Source organism: Falco naumanni, chromosome 4, assembly GCF_017639655.2.
Source record: "Falco naumanni isolate bFalNau1 chromosome 4, bFalNau1.pat, whole genome shotgun sequence".
Taxonomy (NCBI): Eukaryota; Metazoa; Chordata; class Aves; order Falconiformes; family Falconidae; genus Falco; species Falco naumanni.
Window position 1 is genome coordinate 13,092,931 of NC_054057.1, and position 22,696 is coordinate 13,115,626.

A 22,696-nucleotide genomic window follows, 5' to 3' on the forward strand; every position below is an offset into this window, starting at 1 on the left:
CACGGAAGAGAAATGAATGACAGGGTTTGCTGATGCTGCTGAACTATTCAAGGAGTAAAACAACTGACTGTAACATGCAGGAGCACCTCATGAGCAACAGAGTAAGAAGAAGGTAAATCAAATTCAACACAGACTGCAAGGAAAAACACAATCCTAATATAACGTGTTAACCAAGAGACTCAGAAGTGGTATCTCAGAGGTGTAAACACTACAAAAGCAAAGCAAACTGAAAAAAACAACCCACCTCTACGGTTACTGAGCCTAGAGGTACCTCTGCATTACTAAGAGGGTAGTCAAACATTGGAACGGGCTTCCTAGAGGTGGTTGATGCCTCAAGCCTGTCAGTGTTTACCAAGGCATTTGGAAAATGCCCTTAACAACATGCTTTAATATTTTGTCGACCCTGATATTGTCAGGACTAGGTGATCATTGTAGGTCCCTTCCAAATGAACTATTCTATGCTACTCTATTCACCAGCTGTTAAAAAGGCAAACTAAATACTAGGAATTTTTAGGCAATGAGTAGGAGATGCAATGGAAATTACTACACCACTTCATAAATCCACATTGCTGTGAATGCTCTGGGAAGCTGTATACAGCTTTGCTTCCCTTCTTTTTATTTGAGACAGACAGACAGACATATACCATGAGGTCTCTCAAATCAAGAGTAACAAAAAACATGGAAGGAATCGCATAAATGTTAGCATTTTTGTTCAGCAGCTGCTTTGGGACTTCTATGTTAAATGTGTGGGCTGCTTAAGCCTGAACCAAGGGAGAACATGACTCCAGCATCACGTTGTGCCGCTCTAAGTATGACTTAGAATGAATCCTGGGTTTGCCTTAGTATTGGCTATTCACGCTAATTAAAATTTTTATTTGATCTCTGTCTCCTAAAGAACATTTCCAGTCTCCACTACAAAAATTCTTTGCCTGGTTGGTCTCTGGTCTCTGCCATCTCTCTCCAGAGATCACTGCTATAGTGCCTTTCAAAGTCAGTCTATTCCAGCACTTAAGTCACTTTGATCTTTTGATTCATTCTCTTTGACTTGTCAATTTTAGTTTCTCTGTCTAACACAACGGAACTTTGTCAGGTCTGTCACTGCACCAGTGGGCCTCCAATGCCAATCTTTTTGCATTACAACGACCAGTTCCTCTAAACTCATCCTCTCCTTTTGAGTACCAATTTCTGCTAAGGGATCAAACACTGATTTGCAGGTTTATTCACCCGTAAGCCTCCAATTTGATCCACTGGCTATGACAGCCTTCTGGACAAGTAAGAGCACAAGGGAGACCCTTCAGAAGAGGCAGCGGAACTATCAGCATCCAGAATAGCTACTACCTCAAAAGCTGAGCTCCTGAAGTGTTTCCTCTTCCAGCAGGCCACAACACAGCTTGGCAGCACATCCAGTGATTATTTATGTTAAATTGTAACGCACCTCACTGCTACATTTGTATAACGTATAACTGAAAACTTGGGGGGAGGGGGGGGAAGGTGTGTTTAAACTCATACACACCCCAAAAATATCTATGACTCTATGCCAAAAGCAGCACATTTATACTGTGACAAAAGGTTTCCTTGTGTTCTTCTACAGGAACCTACAGCTAAGTCCCAAAGTCAGCTGAAGCCTGGCCTAGGAGGTCCAGAATCTAGCAAGGATTTACAAACCCTAATCTTCAAGGGTCGGTACAGAAGCTGGTAACAGAAAGGCAGTATGGAAAAACATCTGCTTTTGACAAGCAGATGTCAAAATTTCACTTAAATACAGCAATAGTGAGAGGGATGCAAAGTCTCAACTTGAGCTGCAGTGCAGATTGCAGCATAGAAGAATCACGTTCATTCACTCCACAAACTGTGTTATCTTGCACGAGTATGAATGCCAACAGCTGAACCAAAATGCAGAACGGTCAATATCAGGGACTAGAGACCACCTGGAAATGCTGAAGATAAAGCCTTCAGGGAACTGTTATGGAAACTTCAGTCAGATAGGAAGTAAATACTTGTCCTGCCCAAGATTTATAACAGAAACTTCAGTGGATTTTAATACAATAAGTGAAGATATTCTTGAAGTGATATTAAAGGATAAAATCATGCGCACTCTTAACCTCACATGGCTTCTGTTTTACCTGTCATTTGCAGTAAAATCCTACATATTAAAGTTCACTACAGTTCAGGTTTTGTTTTGTTATTATTCCTAGATCCGTATGTGGACGCTGACACAGTAAGTTGGTAATAGACAGTAAAAACGTGGCACCTGAAAATGAGGCTCCTTGAGTATTCCAACCAATTCTGCAATATTTTCATCTTTATTTACTAAGGGACTGATGTCTTCAAGAATTTCATTCACCAACTCCAGGTTGTTGTCACTGACAGCCTCAAGTTTAGAATCTTCCAGTCGCTCATGAGCCTGTAAGATTAAACATATCTCTATAGTGTGAGTAAGTTTCAAGTAGCTCCAATTTATAAACCTTTTAAATAATTTCTTGGCGCAACTGTTAGCAGGAAAGCCAGAAAAATTACGTCTCATCTAATCTGTGTATTTTACATGCTTACATTTTGCATGACCCAACAAACCTCATAAATGGCACCTGTCAGAGACGCTTGTATATCCTTATTTCCCACAACCTTCATGCTATATACACCAAACAGTCCTCTCTGAACAGTATAGTGCCTCAGATCTCTTCTGCTTCAGAAGCCACTACAAGTACACCTTCTAGAAGGACAAAAAAGGAACTATGGGACCTGCTCAGAAGACACAAAGTCTGCAAGAGCAGCATTTACCACAGGCTCCTCCTATTAAAACACCTACAAACCAGCAAATTTTAAAAGGAAATCTGCGTAACTAAAGGAAATGCTAAAGAAAAGTCTGCAGCAAAGGCAGCTAACAGCATCCCAGGCTGCATTAAGAAGCATGCTGCCAGAAGGTCGACCTCTACTCAGCAGTGACGAGGCCACACCTGGAGTACCGTTTATAATTGTAGACCTACTGGAGAGTGTACTGAAGGGCCGTGAAGACAATGAAAGGACTGAAGCACCTAGTGTTTGGGGAAAGGCTGGGAGACCTGGGACTGCTCAGCCTGGAGAACAGACAGCTTCAGGGGGGTCTCATCAATGTGTATAAATACCCGAAGGGAGGGTGCAAAGAGGATGGAGCCAGGCTCTTTTCAGCGGGTGCCCAGTGACAGGACAGGAGACAATGGGCTCAAAGTGGAACACAGGAGGCTCTGTCTAAACATGAGGAAACACTTCTTCTACTGTGAGGGTGACTGAGCACTGGCACACTTTGCCCAGAGAGGTTGGAGTCTCCCTCCTTAGAAATATTCAAAAGCCATCGGACATGGTCCTGGGCAGCCATCTCCACGTGACCCTACTTGAGGAGGGCGTTGGACCAAATGCCCCCCCAGAGGTTCCTTCCAACCTCAACCATTTTGTGATATCTTTTAATCTCTTTCTCTTTTTAATCCTTTCTTAAACACTGCAGATACTTAAATTCATTGAAAGGTAGGAGCTTTGAGTGGTAAGAGAAACATACCATCTTATTTATTACAGGTACTGCTGTACCATAAAAATAGGGAATAAGAGGAGGCCAAAAATAATTAAGATTCTCAATGCATTCAAATAAGAGTTACTTACAACACCGAAGCAACAAGTTCAAAAAAGAACAATCGCTTTGGCATGTAAAAATACAACAAAACAGATATATTTGGAAGTCATCTATACATACTTCCCATATATATAATTTAAAGGTATGTGCACACATCTACTTTCTTATTAGTGCTTTAAAATAGATGCTAAAATAAGATTTTGCTAAAACCAGAAAACTTCGTTTCCTGAAATCATCTGAGTATTAAATTCTACTTCATATCCATAAAATGGTATTTGTGCAGGACCGATGATCAAACACTGGAAAGGCTAACTTAACATAGAGAAAGACATTTCAAACATTTCCCAACACCAACACACACAAACCAAATGACCATGATTACGAAGTCATAGGAAGCCTGGCACCTACACACATTCTCCTTTAGAAGGGAATGAATGCTATTTTGTACATAATACATACAGTAAACAACATCCTTCTTTTAAAGTCTGCTTCTTCTGCAGCAAGTAAACCCATAAATCTATTGACTTTTAAACATACACCCACTGCAAAACCTTTATAAGATTAGAGAATATGGGTTACCTCTTTTGTCACTCATTTTCTTTATAATACTACCACTAACACAGTATAATCTAAATAAAAGTATCCTCACCCTTCACCCCAAAATCAAGGCCATGTATATACTGAGGAACAGAAAGTTTATCAGTCAACAACCTCTGATCCTGTATTATGTTGGGGAGTAGCAGGACATGGAGTGGTATGAATAATTTAAGAAAGAAAAAAAATTTAAAAAGGAATACTTAGGTATTGCAACTATTTTTTTTATTCCAGTTTACAGTTTCAAAAATAGTGATACTGAATTGAGGTTTTTGATTCATTCAATATTTATTATACTTGTCAAATGTTCAAATAGTAAGGCCTTTGCCTCCAACCATCTGACATCCTAAATACTGGACTCAATGTTTATAGATTACTCTCAAGATGTTTCCTTGGTCTCAGTTAGGCATTCACCTGGTGTGCTCTACGCTATGCTACAATATTAAAAGCAGTAGTGACTGCAGAAAAGAAGATAAAGTTGTGACGTTCAAAAGAACAGTTAAAAACCCAGGAGAAAAAAATACTTTAATAAGACAGTTCAGTAGTAAAACTGAGTACAATTCATGCATGTTCCAAATTCAACAACTGTTTTCAAAAAAGCATAACAATTCTAAAGGCTAGTTAGGATTGAACATAAACCTCAGCACAGGAAAGACACAGATTTGTTGGAGCGGATCCAGAGGAGGGCCATGAAGATGATCAGAGGCTGGAGAACCTCACCTATGAGGACAGGCTGAGAGAGTTGGGGTTGCTCAGCCAGGAGCAGAGGAGGGTCTGGGGAGACCTTACTGCAGCCTTCCAGTACCTAAAGGGGGCTCATAAAAAGACGGGGACAAACTTTTAAGTAGGACCTGTTGTGATAGGACAGAGGATAATGTTTTTTAGACTAAAGGAGAGTAGATTCAGATTATATATATAAGGAAGACTTTTTATGATGAGGGTGGTGAAACACTGGAACAGGCTGCCCAGAGATGTGATAGATGCCCCATCCTGGAAACATTCAAGGTCAGGCTGGACACAGCTCTGAGCAACCTGATGTAGGTGAAGATGTCCCTGCTTATTGCAGGGGTGTTGGACTAGATCATCTTTGAAAGTCCCTTCCAACCAAAACTATTCTATGATTGTATAAACATCAGTAAAAGACAGGAAAATACATTTTACAGTGATTACGGTTACTTCCCTTTCCCCTACCACCTACTGAAGAATGGAAAGGTACAGTAAAAGAACCCTATCACAAAAAAGATCTGTATTTTCTACCTTAATGCCTTTATTCTAGACAGAACAAGTGTGAAATTAACCTAGAACAATTTTAAAAGATTAGCCAAACAAGCATTGCAAAATATTATAAACTAATGACTATGCTTATAGCTTGCCTTCATTTTTTTAAGGGCTGAAAAAGAAAAAAAAAATAATAAGGCTTGTATGGCTCATGACACATTTCCTTAAGTTTCTTTTGGTCCTTTTTGGGATACTTTACATAATGATTAGACTTAAAAACTGACTAATAAAGGGAAATGAAAAGCTTTTGCATTTCTGGCCTGGTCTGAAATGCATCTCCTTAAATAATCTGACCATCTCAGGGTCCTGAGAATTGCCTATTCCATTAAAACTAGCTCTTCTAATAGAAGAACAAGTGTTACGTATCTTTAGGGACAAATGGATACATATGAACTATATATACTTCATGAAATGTGTTCTCATTTTGATCTTGTCCTTATTTAGCTCTGCTGGTTAGAACTGAGTTTTTCAGTTTAATTCTCAAATACTTTCAAAAGAAAATATGATTGCAGTCATGCCATATGAACACAATTAAAACCTTCCAGCATTCTAGATAAAGCAAGTTTATAGTGAAGAATCTGTTTCCACTACAAGCACTTTCTTACATCTGCTAGTCATTAAATTCCACGTAACTGTAATTGGCCATTAAAGCACAAATTCTCGATACGAAAAAAATGCTTTGCAATGAACATTTTCTTCATAATAAATATTAAATTAAAGATGACCTATGCAGCAAATACTGAAGTTCAAAACAACTCTAAGTAAGAAAATGCTTTTAATTACTCTAGCAAATTTAGTACACAAATCTTTCCTTCTGCAGTCACTAGCTGATGAGACACTTCCATTATTTCTAATTTTATTACTGTGCAATGTCTTCCACTTACAGCCAATTTTTTTGACCAGCTAAACAGAAGTAAATTCTTACACGAATTGTTATGAGAAGTTTTCCTTTTTAGATTTTTATACTGAGCAAAATCCCTGCACAACAATCCTTTCCAGAGTATTTCATGCCTGCCCAGAGGGCACTGCTTTCAGATGTCTATTCATATTAAAGAGATAGCTACATTTAAGCTGACTGTTTTTTTCCTCATGAAAGTAGCTTTTTTTAATGAGGTAAAATTAAGAAAGAACATTAAGTGCTGTGCAATATTGACTGCATCTCCTACTGGTAAGATCAGCTACATTTTAATTACAGAGTCCAACGATTTTTTGTAAATATTACCTTACATATTTATAATTGATTGCTACCAGCTCTAAATAAAATATTTTCGTAATGTAAGACCAAAACTAAGGATAGCCCATGTCTCACAGAGCTGACAATTAAAGGTACCAGCATTAATCTGAGATCCAGGAAAGGGCATGGAATCAATATTTCACTGGGCTGATCAGAGCCAAAGAAAAAAAAGAAAACTTTTTGGGAGAAAGAAGGTTATTGCTCTCACTTTTCACTTTTGGCAAAAATGGTAGAAGTCAGATGGCATGTGGGTTTTGCACACAACAGTGGTCATGAGACTATATCAAAACCAGCTGCTTCTAATTTCAAGTATTTTGACATTTTCTTCATAAATAATGTTACCACACAACTTCTGGAGTCTCTGAATTTTTCTTCTTCCTCTAGAATCTTCTATATAACAATAAATCACTGTGTACAGAAATTACATTATACCAAATATTCAACTTCAAGAACTCCTGCAAGTCTTTTAATAAAATGTACCATACATAGCGCCATTGTTAATATCTCAGTCCATACTCAATGTTCACACAGCAATTTCAGAGTAAACATATTTCCAGATTCTACTCAAATCAGCAAATTGAAATACCTTAGCAAGTGATCTTACAATAGGGTTTTCCATAATTCCTTTAAGAAAAATCAGGTCTATTTCTTCGGCGCCTGTTGATGTCGGCAGATCAGTAAGGTTATCCAGGACCTGCTGCATGGCTGCTGACAAAACAAAAGCAAAAAGTAAGTACTGACCAAAACAGGCTTGCATAAATAGCAAAAGCTCTGGGAAACATCACAATTTTAACTTTAGAGACATTAAGCAGCCAACTACATCTACTGTAGACAGGCAAGTGGTCAAAACAGAAGAAATACTTTTTTTGTGTGTTTGAAAGATGGAAATAAAGGATCTATCCAAATCCTTATCACCACGATCAACTTAAATCCAGCCCCAGCACATTCCTTTCAAGATTCACTACTACTTGAAAGATTTAAAAAAACAAACAAGTATGAACTATGTATAAGGTATGCATAATCTTGCAAATACAATAAAGCAACTCATTCACGACACTCTTCATTTCAACTCCCTTTCAGAGGAAGTTTTCAGCCCTCATACATACTCCAAACAGCTACAGGTTTTACAATGCTTGTATAGGCTATAGGCCACTGTTTTTAAAATGAACACATAGCTCCAAACTAATATAACCAAATTTAATTTAACCAAAAATCTGCTTCTAAGGCAGCTTTTACCGTGGCAACACTTGTGCCCCTTTACAACCAAGCCTGACTTATTGCACTCCAGCACCAAGTGTAGATGGTGCAGATGCTAACATCACCCGGGCACCACAACACACTGCAATGGGGAGTGTATCCTACAGTGCAAAACACGTTGTGCCTGCCCAGTACCCTCAGTGATTTTCCTGGCTATCCACAGACTCACAGAGAACTGCAGCAGCTTGGGTGAGAATGAACAACGTTGCCCAAGAAAGAGTCAGAAAGATGGAGTCCCACCATCCCAGCTGCCTTATCCCATGAGGTTGAGCGATGAGAATTTATTTTAAAACTGTTTCCCAAGAAAAAACTGTTTAAAACTCTCCCATTTAAGATAAAGTTGAACAAAACACACCTTTTATGCTGGACAACAGGTTCAGTGTGTTCATATACTACAGAGTTCTTGCACATCTGGGCTCACATGCAGCAGCCCTTAGCTGGGATTACACCAACTAGCCTCAAGTTTGCAAAGATGCACATGTGCCAGCTTGGGCTGAGCACAAAACGGGGCAGCACTGGGGACAGTTAGGACGTCCTTCGCAAGGTAAATGGTTATTCTTTCTCTGTTTTCCAACATAGGACTAAATATTCTTATCTTGTAGTAATATCTTAGTAGTGAATAACCTATACTGTTCATGTTTTTAACTGTATTCTTTTGCACTCCTGCTGAGTTATATGTGCATGCTCAGGCTCTGACAAACACATACACAGGTATACTAAAAAAAAACCACCTTCTGTTGAGGTTGCCAACAAGCTAAAAAGCATTAGAACAACCACTGTGTACTGCAATGATCTGCATGTTGCATAGCAGCATAATTCAAGAGAATTAGAAAGCATATATGCTCCTTCTCCCACACAGGAATTTACCCTTAACTTTCCCCATTGCTTTATAATGAAAGCTATTATGAAACGCTGTACAGTAACAGAACAAACAGCATTTCTCAACACCTACTTTCTAATTTCAATTCTTCCTAGAAAATTCCATCCCAAGAAAAAAAATTATGGCCATTCTTTCTGTCAAGTGGAACTGACTTTTCAACAATCAAATCATCTGGTGTGCCACATTTTAACTACAGCAGTGTATGTCAAAAGACTGCATTTAAAAAAGGATGTTTTAACCATACTCCTTGCTTTCAAAAAGTGAATCTTCTGTGAAACCATGAGTAGGAGGGAAAATGACACTTCATGCTTTCAGATTTTGAAGTAATATTACTTCTATTTTATAACAGACAAAGTGCTGTTAGCAATCACACATTACATAAAGTCACCAAATCAACCTGTAAATAGTCCACACCTGCCTCAGACTAGGCATGTCCTATATCTTGACAAGTTCAGCTGTAGGTGCAACTGCCTTGTTCCACATTTTCTCAATTCCCAGTTATAGATTAATGACTCTTAATGCAATCATGCAAGCTATAGTATTTGCAGGAGACAGATATTTCTAGGCAACGTATGTAGTGCACTAGGTGCTGCACTGCAAGAGCTCCAATAATAAGCTTTCTTTACATTTTTAATGGTTATGTAAATTGTGTTTAAGGGACTTCAGGTTAGCCTTTTGTTCTTATAAATAACCTGAGTAAAAATATAAAGCTTCCTTCAGGTCAAAGCATGCATCTCAACTACCAGTTGCAGTTCCAGCACTTGGTGCTGACAGGCATGCGTAATAAAGACATTCCGTATCTATTACCATGTTAATAAGCTGTGTCTTACATAACCCTTTCAGAATTCTGCTTCTCTTAGAATGATGAAACTAAAAAATAAAATCCCTACATAAAAACTTTATCATCAAGGAGAAACTGTTAAGAGCAACATTAAGCTTCAAAAGAATGACTTTCAAGCTTTGCGCAGCTAGGCAGTATATTTTCAAACGAATAATTGTATTTAGTAAAAGTTTCACAAATCCTAGCACCAAACCTGCTTATATTTTAGCACTCTTGGAAAGCAGAAAACACATTTATCAACATACAGAGTTCAAGAAATTCACAAAGGCAGACTTGCATCCCAGGTGATCAGAACCAAAAGCAGCTGTTTTCAGCAATAGCTTGCTATTGCTGTGCATCTAATGGTTGCCTTCTCTCATGGCAGAGCCATCATGACACGAGTCTTAGCTAAAAAGTGTTGCCACAAGAAAAACAAAAAGGCAGGCAGATGGAAGTTGCAATAGGGCACTTTTACTCACCCTGGAATGTTTATGTTTGAACACAGTGTGGGTCTCTGTATTCTCAGTCTAGCTAGCCATCTTAAAGGGAAGAACTTTCGAAGCAGCTGAATAAAAAACCAATAGTTAAGTAACCCTTTATTTTAACCAGCTATAAGACTAAGTAAAAATTTTTTAGCCTGAGAGAAAGCTTTAAGCAGCTTCAACAAAGTCTTTGCACCCGTTACCTAGTACACAGTAACTAGAAACTAGAGCAACAGTAACTAGAAACTAGAGCAACTAGTTCACTGTGTTTATATACTTCACAATTTGACAGCTTTACATTCACCTGGCAGTGAAATTCAGAATGTAACCAAATGGGTTTTTTGGTTTTTTTTTTCAAAAAGTCATCACGAGCATCTTCCAACAGGAATTATGTCAGCTGGTTTATTTAAAAAGAATAGACAACAATACCTGGGTACTTTTTGTGACAGACTAGACTAAGTACTTTAATTCCAGCATTCTACAATTATTATTCAAGTCATGGCCCAGCTTCAAACATAGTTCCCATTTATTGTGAAATGCTAATATTTGCTCACATGTGATAATAGCTTTGAAAGTCTAAGCAACATATTGATCTACATATGCCTTAGATATTCATATGTGTACTTCCCAACAACTTGATTTATTCAAAGACAATTTCAGGGGGGAAGACACTCTGGTTAATGTATTATAAACCCTCTTTTTATGTATCTATTCAACAGGCTTTTGTTTATTCATTTCTAGGGAAAAGAAATCTTATTAAAATACAAACAGCAGAAGAAACGTTGTTTCCAGGCTTAATTATAATGATCTTTCAGAATAATGTAGATACCCATGGAATTTCAAGTAGCAGTCTTTAAAACAATTTAACTTTTTTCTTTCCTGGGGCAAAGCCACCTTAGCTCTTTTAGAAAAGTATCTTATCTTTGAGCAGCAGGAATGAAAGCTGAAGATATAAGTACTCACGTAGAAAAGTTTTACTTAAAAGAGCAGGTCCTATCAAGCAAGGAACAGATGGAACTAAGGAGTTTAGAGACTACCAAATCTAAATACCCTATCAAAAATTGCCTTTTGAACCTCCCTTCTCTTCTCTGGAAAATCTGCCCTTGAAATGTTGATAGAATTTACTCAGGGAGGGGGGGTGGGGGGGGGGGGGGGGAGTGGCGGCCAGGGGAAGGCTTGCAGAACTTCAATGTAAGTCAGGCATACAAGAACTAAGGACTACACTGAACAAACTGAATAAACCAGGTTGCCAGGAGCACTCCTTATTGTTGAATACTTTGGTGTCCATTAAAAAGCAAATGTTTGCTTTTCCTTCGGTGGAAAATTAATTGGGTCTCTCTTGCCTCTCTTGTCCCATCTTTTAGAGGAAACTGGTAAGAACACTCCAACTTTGAGAGCTCTACCATGCACCTCCTTTTCTCTTTTTCTATATTCAAAGATTCGCCTGGGTAAAATTTTAAATTCTCATCACATTGTGAGGACACCATGAGATAGGCATGGTTGACTACAACAGTTAACAATATACATATTACAAGAAACACACACTGACAACAGCATCCAGACAGAAGTGGAGGAACTGAGCAGCAGAAACAGGTTCTCAGTTGAGGCTGTTGAAAAAGTGACAACAGAACTGAGTCTGAGCTGGGAATCTGAAGAGAAAATTAGACTACAATGGGCCACGCTCCCTTCCCTGGCTTTGGTGACAAGATACATACACACAGGCAGAATGAATTCCCACAGTCAATTTTCAAAGAACATCTTCATAACCACAGAAATTTTAAAGCCTCAAGCAAGACTCGGCAAAAGCATACTCGTCTGCTGTGTACACACACTGAACAATCTAATCCTATTATGCATATGACCCCATACTCAGAGAAACTAGCTTGCCGTTTGAACCCCGCATCGGAAAGGGAAAGGGAAGGGAAGACAAGTTAATTGACCTCTGTAGCAAACAGTGTGCAACCTGAGACATAAGAATACAGAAACCCCACTTTCTAATGCAAAATGCACTGACCAAAATTAACTCCTAATTCACATATAGCTCTTCAGACAACCAAAGGATGCTTCAAAGGTTTAATCTGCATACTGTACCTTACAAGAGTAAATTCAGATCAAATAGAAGTACAAGATACTATGATAACTCTTTTTCTATTTGTAAGAAAAAGACAGGTTTTCACCACGCTTTCAACTATGCCTCTTCTATCCAATTTGATTTTACTCTTTCTTTCAGTGCCTAATTCCTGTCTACATTAATTCTATGTAAAGGAAAGAGGAAGCATATATTTAAATAAATTTTCCAGATTTGCAGACAGAAGACAAATGTGTCACTCACTGGGGAAAATTAAAGCTTTGCAGAGCGAGTATCTTGCACGGATTTTTTTTTTTTTAGCTCAATTTCATTTTATTAGTCTCCAAGCTTAAAAACTAACAGAAAATAAAAGAAAATTATGTATAATACATTTAAATAAATGTATGCATATTTATTTCCACATGCCCTACTCATCTGGATGGGAAGGTATAATAAATACCTCAAGGGCTATTGGTGACGCTAGTGCTTTACACAGTTTAGAAAGTTACATTAAAATCTCATCACAACATAAAGATTGGAAACAATTTATTGTGTGATTTAAAAACTTTTTAAGAGGGATATATCCAAAGAAAAGTTTCACAAGGCACCCAATATGCATAAACAAAAGAAAATTCATTTAACTCGTATGGTCCTCAACCAATGGCAGCTGTGTAAATTTTTGCCATTTGTATTCATGCTTGTAAAAAAACGGATTTATGCTTTAACATAAGGCAGAAAAAAAAGTTATTTTGTATTGGCCACTTCTCTCCCCAGTTATAAACGATAATGTCTTTGGCAGCCCAGGTCTAAGAAAAGGAGCACCTACAACATTTTGAGCTTGCACAAACAAGTTCATTCAGTAACAGACTACTGAACAAGAATATATGAAGCACTGTTACCACTGCTAAGCTTCAGAAACCATGTTTTAAGACAACAGTCTCTGGGAAAGAATTATGCAATGAGCACATACAACAGTATGTTTGAGTTTTTACAGCCAACAACTGTATTCACTGATCAGAGATCACATTTAGAAATACCTCCAGAGAAGTGCTATAGAAGTGATGGACAATTGCAATTTAGCCCCTCTGCTCCTCTGCGCTAGGCTACAAATTAGTTACACAATGTCATAAAAAGGTATGACTACGTTGCTTATTGTAGTAGGGTACACTGACACGTGGGTTCTCAAGCATCCACAGATTTTGCATCTACATCAATCTGAGGTTTTATCCAAGGTATTTGACAAAAAATTGCCAAGAAGGGAGCGTAGGGCCAATGCAGCTATAGCCCCGTTGATAACCAACTGAAGTATTTCTGGGTGGCAGCCCACCATACCACCACGTAGGCACATTTTCTGAACAGGACCCCTCCTCATTCAGTAAATACAATGGAACTTCTCTAGAAAGACAGTCAGATTGCTTAATGAAGGAAGCTGTCGTCTGCAGCATGCATACTTTACTGACTGCAGAATCAGAGACATGAATACTGTGTATGGCAGCTAATTAGTAAAGGAGGAAAAGTCTTAACTGGTAAGAATGAATGCTGCTCTGGATACTCTAAATCTATGCATTGACTTCTTGCACGTTGAAAAGAAATAACACAAATGCTTAGAAATGTTTGTTAATTGTTTTACTTCATTTTCTCCAAGTTTCTTGTCAAGTCAAAATTGAGCTATGTTAGCATAACTATAAATAGATGCTTGAGCAGTCAAAACCTACTTCAGCTTATCAAACCTAGCTCAACTACATCTTACATGCCCATTTTTCACGATGCTTAAGGTCGCAGAAGCTATAGGGAAGAGTGAATAACCCTTCCACATCCCAAACACTGTTGCCATGCCTCTTTCAGGCTGTGAAGTTTGTCCAAAAAAAAGATGAAGCACAAATTTTCTGATGAACAGATGGACCTCACAGCTGCATCTTTTGGAAAGAAAAGCACTATTTTAAAATTATTTCAGCAAAGATAAAAAAAAGAAATGAAGCATCACATCTCCAAAACCAGCTGAATTAAAAGATTAAGTCTTATTTGAATAAATACATCATGACCAACAATAAGATACTGATAAGAGATACACTAAAATCCAGTGCTGAGGAAGTTGTGTTAGACATTTCTTTCTTAAAGGGCTGTTACGAAAAATATCTCAATTGTAAAGTACAAAGGCCATTAAGTTAGCTGGATGCTCACTAAGCTTGATGCTTTGAAGATAAGCCTATACAGGTGTTAAATACTACCATGTTTTGTGACTTTTTTTTTAATTAGGAAAGACTTCACGAACAGATGATGTTTAACTAAGGAAGCATATACATACACAAAAGTATGCTGGTATGTCTTTTCTGACAGAGAGAAGTTTCTCATATAATGGTTTAAATTGTACAGGTCTAACCTCACAGTTACAAGTTCTCTGCAGCAAACAAATGGTAGGAGCAGAAAGCTGCAGAGCAATTCCTCTATTGTAGTCTGAGCCACCTAATGAATTTGCTTCTTCATTAGTGTATTAGTGCTGTACTGGCAGAGGCAGGAGGGCTTAAGATGACTTCTGAAAAGTTCAGGAGATGCAATTATTTTAAAAGAGCATTCACATTCCCGTTTCTCTGCTTAAACACTTTCATATGCCACTAAAAAAAAGTAGCATTTCTTAGTGAATCACAGCATATACAACTGTTTGAGAGTAATGGTTTAAAACGCCAATTACTAAAAAGTAGACATTTTCCTCCCAGGGGTACATTCAGGAAAATAACTGAATCAAGTTATGAAAGCCTAACTTAAGTGGGAAGGGTCCCCACGAGGTCTCTAATCCAACCTCCTGTTCTGAGAAGGCACAGCTATGACAGCACACCACGGTGCTCAGGACAGTACCCAGTAAAGCGCTGAAAGCTCTCCTCCCTGGATGGAGACTGCACAGCTTCTCTTGGCAACTGCTTCTACTGCTTCCTAATGATGAGAAAGGTTTTCTTTACCTACAGCCTGAACTTCTCTTGATTCCATTTATGTCATCTGTGTCTCATCCTCACTGGAACAATTACCCACAGAATTTGTGGAGTCTCCATCCCTGGAGGTATTCAAAACCCCACGGACACAGTCCTGAACAACCTGCTCCAGTTGATCCTGTTCGAGCAGGTGGGTTGGGCCAAGATCATCTGAAGAAACCCCTTCCAGACTCAATGGTTCTGTGATTCTGTAATTATTTCCTGGCATCCTTCATTCAGATGGAAAGCTCTGCTCACTACTATTACTCTTCTTGAATTTCGCTATATACTTTTTCACACCATGTAAATACTCCCTTTAAATAAAAACTGGAAATTCATATTGATACTATACTGAAAGACAGATCTCTCCACTCTTTCTGTAATACAAAAGGTCACAGTATAAACCCATCAACACCAACAGCTCAGTTATGGATGCCTGCACTTCTGCAGGGCAACTCAGGCAGCACTGGAAAAGCTATGCCATCAGTGTTCGTTTTGAGCTGGACTTAAAAATTTGCACATCATTTTAAAAAAAGAAAAAAAAAAATCAGACCTATGCCTCCAAATAACTACTTTATGAACTGATACTAAATCACTAGTATGCTGGTTTACAGCATTTCTAAATACTGTTCATCAGGAACTTAATAACTACATTAAATCTGAACATTACTACTGCCAGCTGCCAACAAAATAAATTTACTTCCACAGTTTCTGAAAACTTTACACATTGCCCTAAACATATGGAGCTTTTGTTCTAGCTGAGTATTTGCATTAGTCCTCCTAAAAGGCAGTACTAAGGAGCCAAATTTTGAAACCAGTCCCATTTCCCCAGCTATGATAAGGCACAGCTTAAAGGAAACCACTACTTCTCCTCTTGCTATTACAAATGTTCATATGTTGCCATTTGAAGAAAAAGTCTTTGAGAAGATCTCAGAAAACTTCAAAACATAAGCATTTCTCTGCAACCGCCAAGTTGCACGCATCTGAAGACCAAATATTCCAGACATTGAAGAAATTATTAAAAAGCATTCAAGTAATCCGCAGGAGGCAAGGGAGGTCAGTGGAAAGAAAAGGAAATATGCTGTATTTTTGGAAGCCTCTACCTATAGCCTAGACATTTAGGGCTGTACATGTAAAAGTTTCCATTGCAGGAAAAAAACCTCAGTGTTCCAAGAGGAGAGAAATTTAACAGTATTATGCCTCAAATTACCAACAGCAGTTGTGTTTGAAATAGAATATGCAAGGAATTTAATGCAAAAGCTTCAACCACCATACAGACAAACTGAAGTGTGCACAAGCAAGTCAACTCAAAGCTTTCTTAAAAGGCTGGATTGATTTATTTATTTATTGTGATATTCTTACTTTTCAGCTACAGATGTTAGAAAAATATGTACTGATGTCACACAAAGACTACTGTACTTACTGTACTTTAAATGAATACTAGCATATGCCCCAGCAGAAATTTCAATTTTGGTGAACAAAGACCGGACTCCCTTAGTTCCTCAACTACGTTAATGCTTCAGGTACTAGAGGATATTTTAAAACTGGTTTTTACATGAAGGCAAAACGCATTCAGTGGATATGCAGTCTAAGATACTACTTTGTACCCCAAGTTTCAGTACAAATTCAAAAAGTTTCAGGACGCATCCTGCACTCCACTCAACTTATACAACAGGCTGAACATACTGGATCACATCAGTCATCCTCCCTGATATTATACAAGAAACAGCTGGATGAAAACACATATATTCTCTGCAGCCACACAGGCAATTAATGACAGTATTTATGAAGTCAAAAATGCCAGCATAACAGATGCAACAAAGTACAGCTTTTGAAGTATGCCTTTCTCTGTATCTTAATTTTTCAGCTCCAGTGCGTACCCTCCCAAATGAACCAAAGCTTTGTATCTCTGTATTTCTGTCAGAGGATGCAAAATTATTTATCTGTTGCAGGGTAACAGAGCCTGAAGACAGAGCAACTGACTGACAAAATACTAACAACATAAGTAAAGATCACAGTTATATACCCACAGGAGTAAGTTATGTGTAACAAAAAAATAATTCAGTTTATCCTACCACTTTTATTGGTGGAAAAGTTGAGGTGAAGTCATGCAGAACCATCTGTACAGTTTTATCCCATTGATAACTTTGTCCTAAGGCCAACTGGAAATCAATTAAAAGAACTTCCTAAATCAGATCCCTTCCTCACAAAAATACTAAATTTAGACCCGAAGAGAAAACAGTGAATACCCTTCCGAAGAGAAACGAAGATTCCATTTTATTACGTGCTTGCATCTTATTACTAGCCTCCAATCAACACTGTCATAGTGAATAAAGGTAAGCTGTGAAACTTCAAGTTGTATGTTGTGCCCCACTCCTAAGAACAGACACCCCAGCAGCAACAAAATGGGAGGTTCAAGTTCTGCTGGGAACATGTTTCTTCAACCATTTGCACTCTCATCTAGTCACACTATAAAGGTATCTTTTCAAAGAAGCTAAAACTCAGAAGGATTGTAAGGTACTCTTTTGTTGGTGTAAATGTCATGGCTCACAACACCTAAAGAGCTATTGTGTAATGTGGTACGGGCACATCTGTAAACAAGACAAGGTCCTTTTAATACACAAAATTGGATACTCTACTGTATAGCAAAGTAACAAGACTGCATCTCCAGAGACCCACAATGAATCTGATCCCTAGAGATCTTGTTGGTTCAACTGGAGTTTGCAGGGGTGCTTGCATCCTTCCATCTGAAAGCACCTGATCACTCAACAGATTACCAGTAGGAAATAATTTTTAAAAAAAACACATTTCAGATACCTGTGTGTTTCCTCAGTCTTGGTTAATATGAAATTTAGCTTAAACAATTCTTTCTGATCCCTGTTCTCAACCCACTTTTTTTTGTATCTAGCAAACAATACCTTGGGTTTCATCCTTCTAACCTAAAGAGGGCAATTTTCTGCCCTACAGAGGGCATTTTCTCCTCTCCTATATTGACTGGGAAAGAAGCAAGCCTGGCATAATTTCCCTGTACCTCTTCTAGTCTGCACCTTTTTTCAATATGGACAGTCAGAATTGTGCTAATTATATCAGACAAGAGTCTCATGAGTGCGTTGTGCAAAATCATTAATACTTCCCTTTCTACTAATACAGATAGATCATGAGATCTACTTTGACTTTCTCACAGTTACATCATACTGTCAGCTCAATCTACTGGTTTGTCACGAAAGAATATAAAAGATCATTCTGAACCTCTGTCTCCTCCAAACCTTAAAGTTGTAGCTGAACAAAGTGTCCTCTTCCTTCAGTGCAAAAGACTACATGTATATTTTGCCCTACTGCTATTACTCTGGGCTTCAAATCAGTTTTTGGCACTTTGGTTTTGATCCTTTTTTGCTTCAGAAAAGATACTTAGACAATTAATTTCACCAGAAACCACCTTTCATCCGGATGCTTTTGCTGTTTTTAACACTACGTCCTTCTACAGCTTTAAGTGTAGGAGACACTAAGGAATCTAACAGTTAAGAATTTTATGATGAAGAGTTTTGATATCTATTTAAGTAAGGCTGTATTAACACATTCTCAAGTCTTATAACAGCAGCAGAATGCTTTTTTAAATGAAAGCGTCCAAACACAGCACTTTCAAAATCTGATTGCCCCATCATGATGCAGCCACTTCAAAAGCTACACCTATGCCCTTTTAATACAGCACATCCATATATTAACATTTCACGCATGCCATGTTTCAGACTTCTATTATTGTGAAGTGTTTGTTGAATTATCCCTTCCAACCTAAAACACTGGAGTATTTAAATTAGATCTGCATCAATGCAGACATAAAAATATTTTTATTTGAGGTTCTATTATGGATGCTGCACAAGCATTTGAAAATTGCTCAATAAATTCATATGCAGAAAACAGAAACACAAGGCAGCTTTTTAGAGTGCAAAATAAATTAAAGCACTTTAGAAAAGACTTAACTATCTCAACACATTTTTTAATCAAAAATTAAAGTTATTTTAATTTAAAATAGAAAATATATTTGATTATTATAGCTACTCCAATTTTCTAGAAGGAAAAACACCCACCATGCAAAACTTCCTTAGGGAAGTTTTCAGTTAATTCAGAGTCTACTTAATTTCACTGAAAGTCTTCCTCTGCATTGCAACTTGCAAGTGGAAAAATTAAGACAGGAATAAAGCTGCAAAAAATACAAAATTTAAATGAAATTATCTCTGGCCCAGGACCTCAGTTTTCAATTTTACAGGATCACCTGGTACGTTTTCCAGTAGTTTCATTTGAAGTTCATGCCTAAACTCTAATGTTCCCACTTCCACTAAACTAAATTATCTCACGCAAGCACTCCCCGTCTCTGTCCAAACAAACATCAGGAAGCTGTGAAAGCAAGTTGCTAAATTGTTATGGTTCAGGATGACTTGCAGCAGAAAATAAAATGTTTTCTTTACTACCCTTGTCATATGACACAGTTCTTGTTTATTCTAAGGACACAAGGTAAAGCCTTACCTACAATGAAAATTCACCAAAACACACTTGGAATATTAGTAATGACGCAGTGGATAGAAAATGGCTTTTCCAAAAGAGTTTGCAGAACAACATCACTGATGTTTTTAAATGGCAAAAAGTACCACATAAAACCTTTGACTTTAATACAGAGATGGCAAAACATGATGGCATGCTAAACACTTCCTTGACTGGCAAGAGTGTCCAAAATGAATCTCAGTCACTGCCCTAGTAAAAGACTCTATTCTAAACTTTTAATTTAACATAGTCAAGATTTACGCAATCACCTATCCAATATCCTCAACTGTTACTTTCCTTTAGTCCTTTAAGTGGTATGTTCAAGAACCTTGGAAAAGGAATAAAAAGATCACCTTGACAGTCAGATTTTGAAGGGAAATTAAAAACTCCATGGAGTAAGCCACACTGCACTTAAGTCATATGTTTCACCTCCCAGACTACTTCCCCCAATACGCAGTCAGGATTTATTTAGGATCACGAATGCTTAATTAAAAGTGGGAAATGTAATTTCAATTTAAGAATATCTGGGCACAATAACAGGGGAAAAAGTTATTTCCAGTCTTGGGACAGCTTGCATTAAGAACTACACCTTTTTAAGGAAATTTCCACTTCAAACATTCACTTTGTTCACCGCCTTCACTTCCATGTCAGTTTCCAACTTCCTGCTGTGAACAGGAATGACCAGACTTTGTGGTTTGTAATGTGGACACAGGAACAGAAAATGCAAAGGGTATCTTCAAAACAGTATTTTGCACTTGTACCTGTGATGCATGCGGACAATACGGACAAGTCTGAGATTTTCTACTCTGTTTCCTTGTAATACCAGGTTTGGTTTCATTAAGTTTTGCCTCAGAACTTCTGAGTTTTCAGTCATTTACTCTATCACCCTAACTGAAGAAAACCAGAGAACTTTTAAGTAAAGGCTTATGGTGAATAACCTATGACCAAATAGTTACAAGTTTTCGAATTACACACTAAGTTTTAAACATCTTTCCATTCAATTCTTCCTTTGGGAAGTGGGATACTAGATGACAGAAACTCAAGAGCGTAACTGAAACTTCAGAGTAGTGGAAAGGCTGCAGAAAAAAAAAGGGGAATATAGTTCATGCTTAGAAATTTAATGACCAGCTTTGTATAGGAACAAAAATCCTGCTTCCAACAAGTACTGATGGCTTCACTCCCAGTGTCCAAAGAATGCCCTGAAATGAAGTACAGCTTACTGACAGAGCTAAAGATTAAGTGGGAAGTTATAAACAGGCTATATGCCCAGATATAACCTGCTGCTATTGTACCAAGCCCACACCAGTTGATATGAAAGCACACAAAGCCTAATAACTGTAGTGGAACGCAGTCATCTCACTTGTTTATTTCTCTTCTTTGATCGCAGTAACTATTCAAGTACATACTTCCAGTCACCAACATTACACAAATCGCTCCCTCAATTACTGTTGCACAAGTCAAGTTCTGCACATCTTCAGTTCAATTATTTTCTTTTTTTCGAAAGAAATTCTGGCAAACGTAGAGACAGCTGAACTTTTCTTGGACAGTTCACACCACTGCAAAAATTAAGTCAAAGAATAGAGTCTATCAAGTCTATCAAAATATTTTATATTTTTCATCATTTTCTGAGACAGGTAAATTGCTGTAATATCTGAAAGCAGATATGTTTAAAACCACAACTTTTACTTTAGTTCATGACCTCTTTTATAATCTGTTTTCTTGTAAAAATGAGGCCATGATGGAACTTGGCTTTTTGAGTGCATCTGAAAAATGAGAAAGTCTACAAAGGGGAAAAAATTAAAGAAATTTTAACATAATTTCTTTCTAGACTGCAAACTGCAATTTCTTGAAAGCAGTTCATACATATGCTAACTCTCTCCAATCCCGTTTATGGTGAAACAACAAAAGCCACACTCTCTTGGGTTTGACCCAAGTCCTTTTTTTCTATTCTTTCCCCCACTGCTGAGATGTCTCAAAGAAAGGCATGGGAGGAGAGAAGAGAGGAAGATGTTAGTACAAGCAGTACCTGGCTGAGCCAAGAACCTCACTGCTTTTTGATGAGGGAACCTCTCAGATTTGCACAAGTTTCGAGACCCAGTTACTAGGGTATCAGCAGTCAGAATTACTTACTAGTGCCACCAACAGAACAGAAGTGGAGATAACTCTAAAAATAGCCTAATTAAATCCCTCCCACATACAATCAGAAATGCCGGGTTAGGAACCATGATCCTTCCAGAACAACAGACATCAAGGGCTATGAAGGAAAAAAATATAATCAAGCCTGCATCATGTTGGCTCAACATAGGATTAAATTATGACTCAAAGTAGAGAATTAAATAGTCTAATGATAATTTTTTAAAGTATAGAATCTATTTACTTGAAATTCACAATGCAATTACATAAATTTCACGTGTGTTCAAAACTGTGGTTTTCCTGTGCTTAATAAATGAATTGTTAACACATTGAACAAGTTTGAGTACACCAAGGAGCTTTGTAATTTCCTGGTCTCCTGTGCCTGGTATGCTTTTCTTGCTTTGACATTACCTGTAAACCCATACTCTGGCTCCATGTAACTCCTATATTTTTATTCATTCTGAAGACAATACTGACGAACAGCAGGAAACCGTAGAACCCTTCCACTAAAGGATTGTCACCAAAGACCTAGAGATAAAGCACTGTCTGTCAGTTTTCCTAATTCTTCTTTAGCCAGGTTCATCACTCAGCAGACAGTTCTTGTTCTAGACAGATACCTGAACCTAAACAGGCATCTTGTTGTGAGAAAGGAACATTCATACAGTGTTGCATGGGCACATATGTCAGACAGTCTTCCTGATACTTTAAATCAAGAGACATCTCAAGTTCAAGACTCAATAAAATAAACAAATCAGCAAAGTAAATCTGCCAGTCTTGCTCTTCAGTTATGGGGCTTTCTAAGAAGAGGCGGATATAGGGTTTTCTGTATGATAGATACAAAAAAACAACG

The 22,696-nt window shown here is 37.8% G+C and overlaps 1 protein-coding gene across 3 annotated transcripts in view; it reads right to left on the reverse strand.

Annotated features, from left to right (window-relative positions):
* Window positions 1–22,696, reverse strand: part of PALS2 (protein associated with LIN7 2, MAGUK family member) — a 61,182-nt gene that overhangs the window by 23,433 nt on the left and 15,053 nt on the right. The window contains exons 2-3 of one of the 3 annotated variants that reach the window (XM_040589323.1): window positions 7,294–7,412; window positions 2,252–2,404 (exon numbers count right to left, since the gene is read on the reverse strand). In XM_040589323.1, the coding sequence (XP_040445257.1) occupies window positions 2,252–2,404; window positions 7,294–7,410 (270 nt within the window). In that variant the 5' untranslated portion in view covers window positions 7,411–7,412. Of the gene's footprint in view, window positions 1–2,251; window positions 2,405–7,293; window positions 7,416–22,696 lie in introns of all 3 variants that reach the window. The other 2 variants (XM_040589322.1, XM_040589324.1) reach the window with 2 other exon arrangements.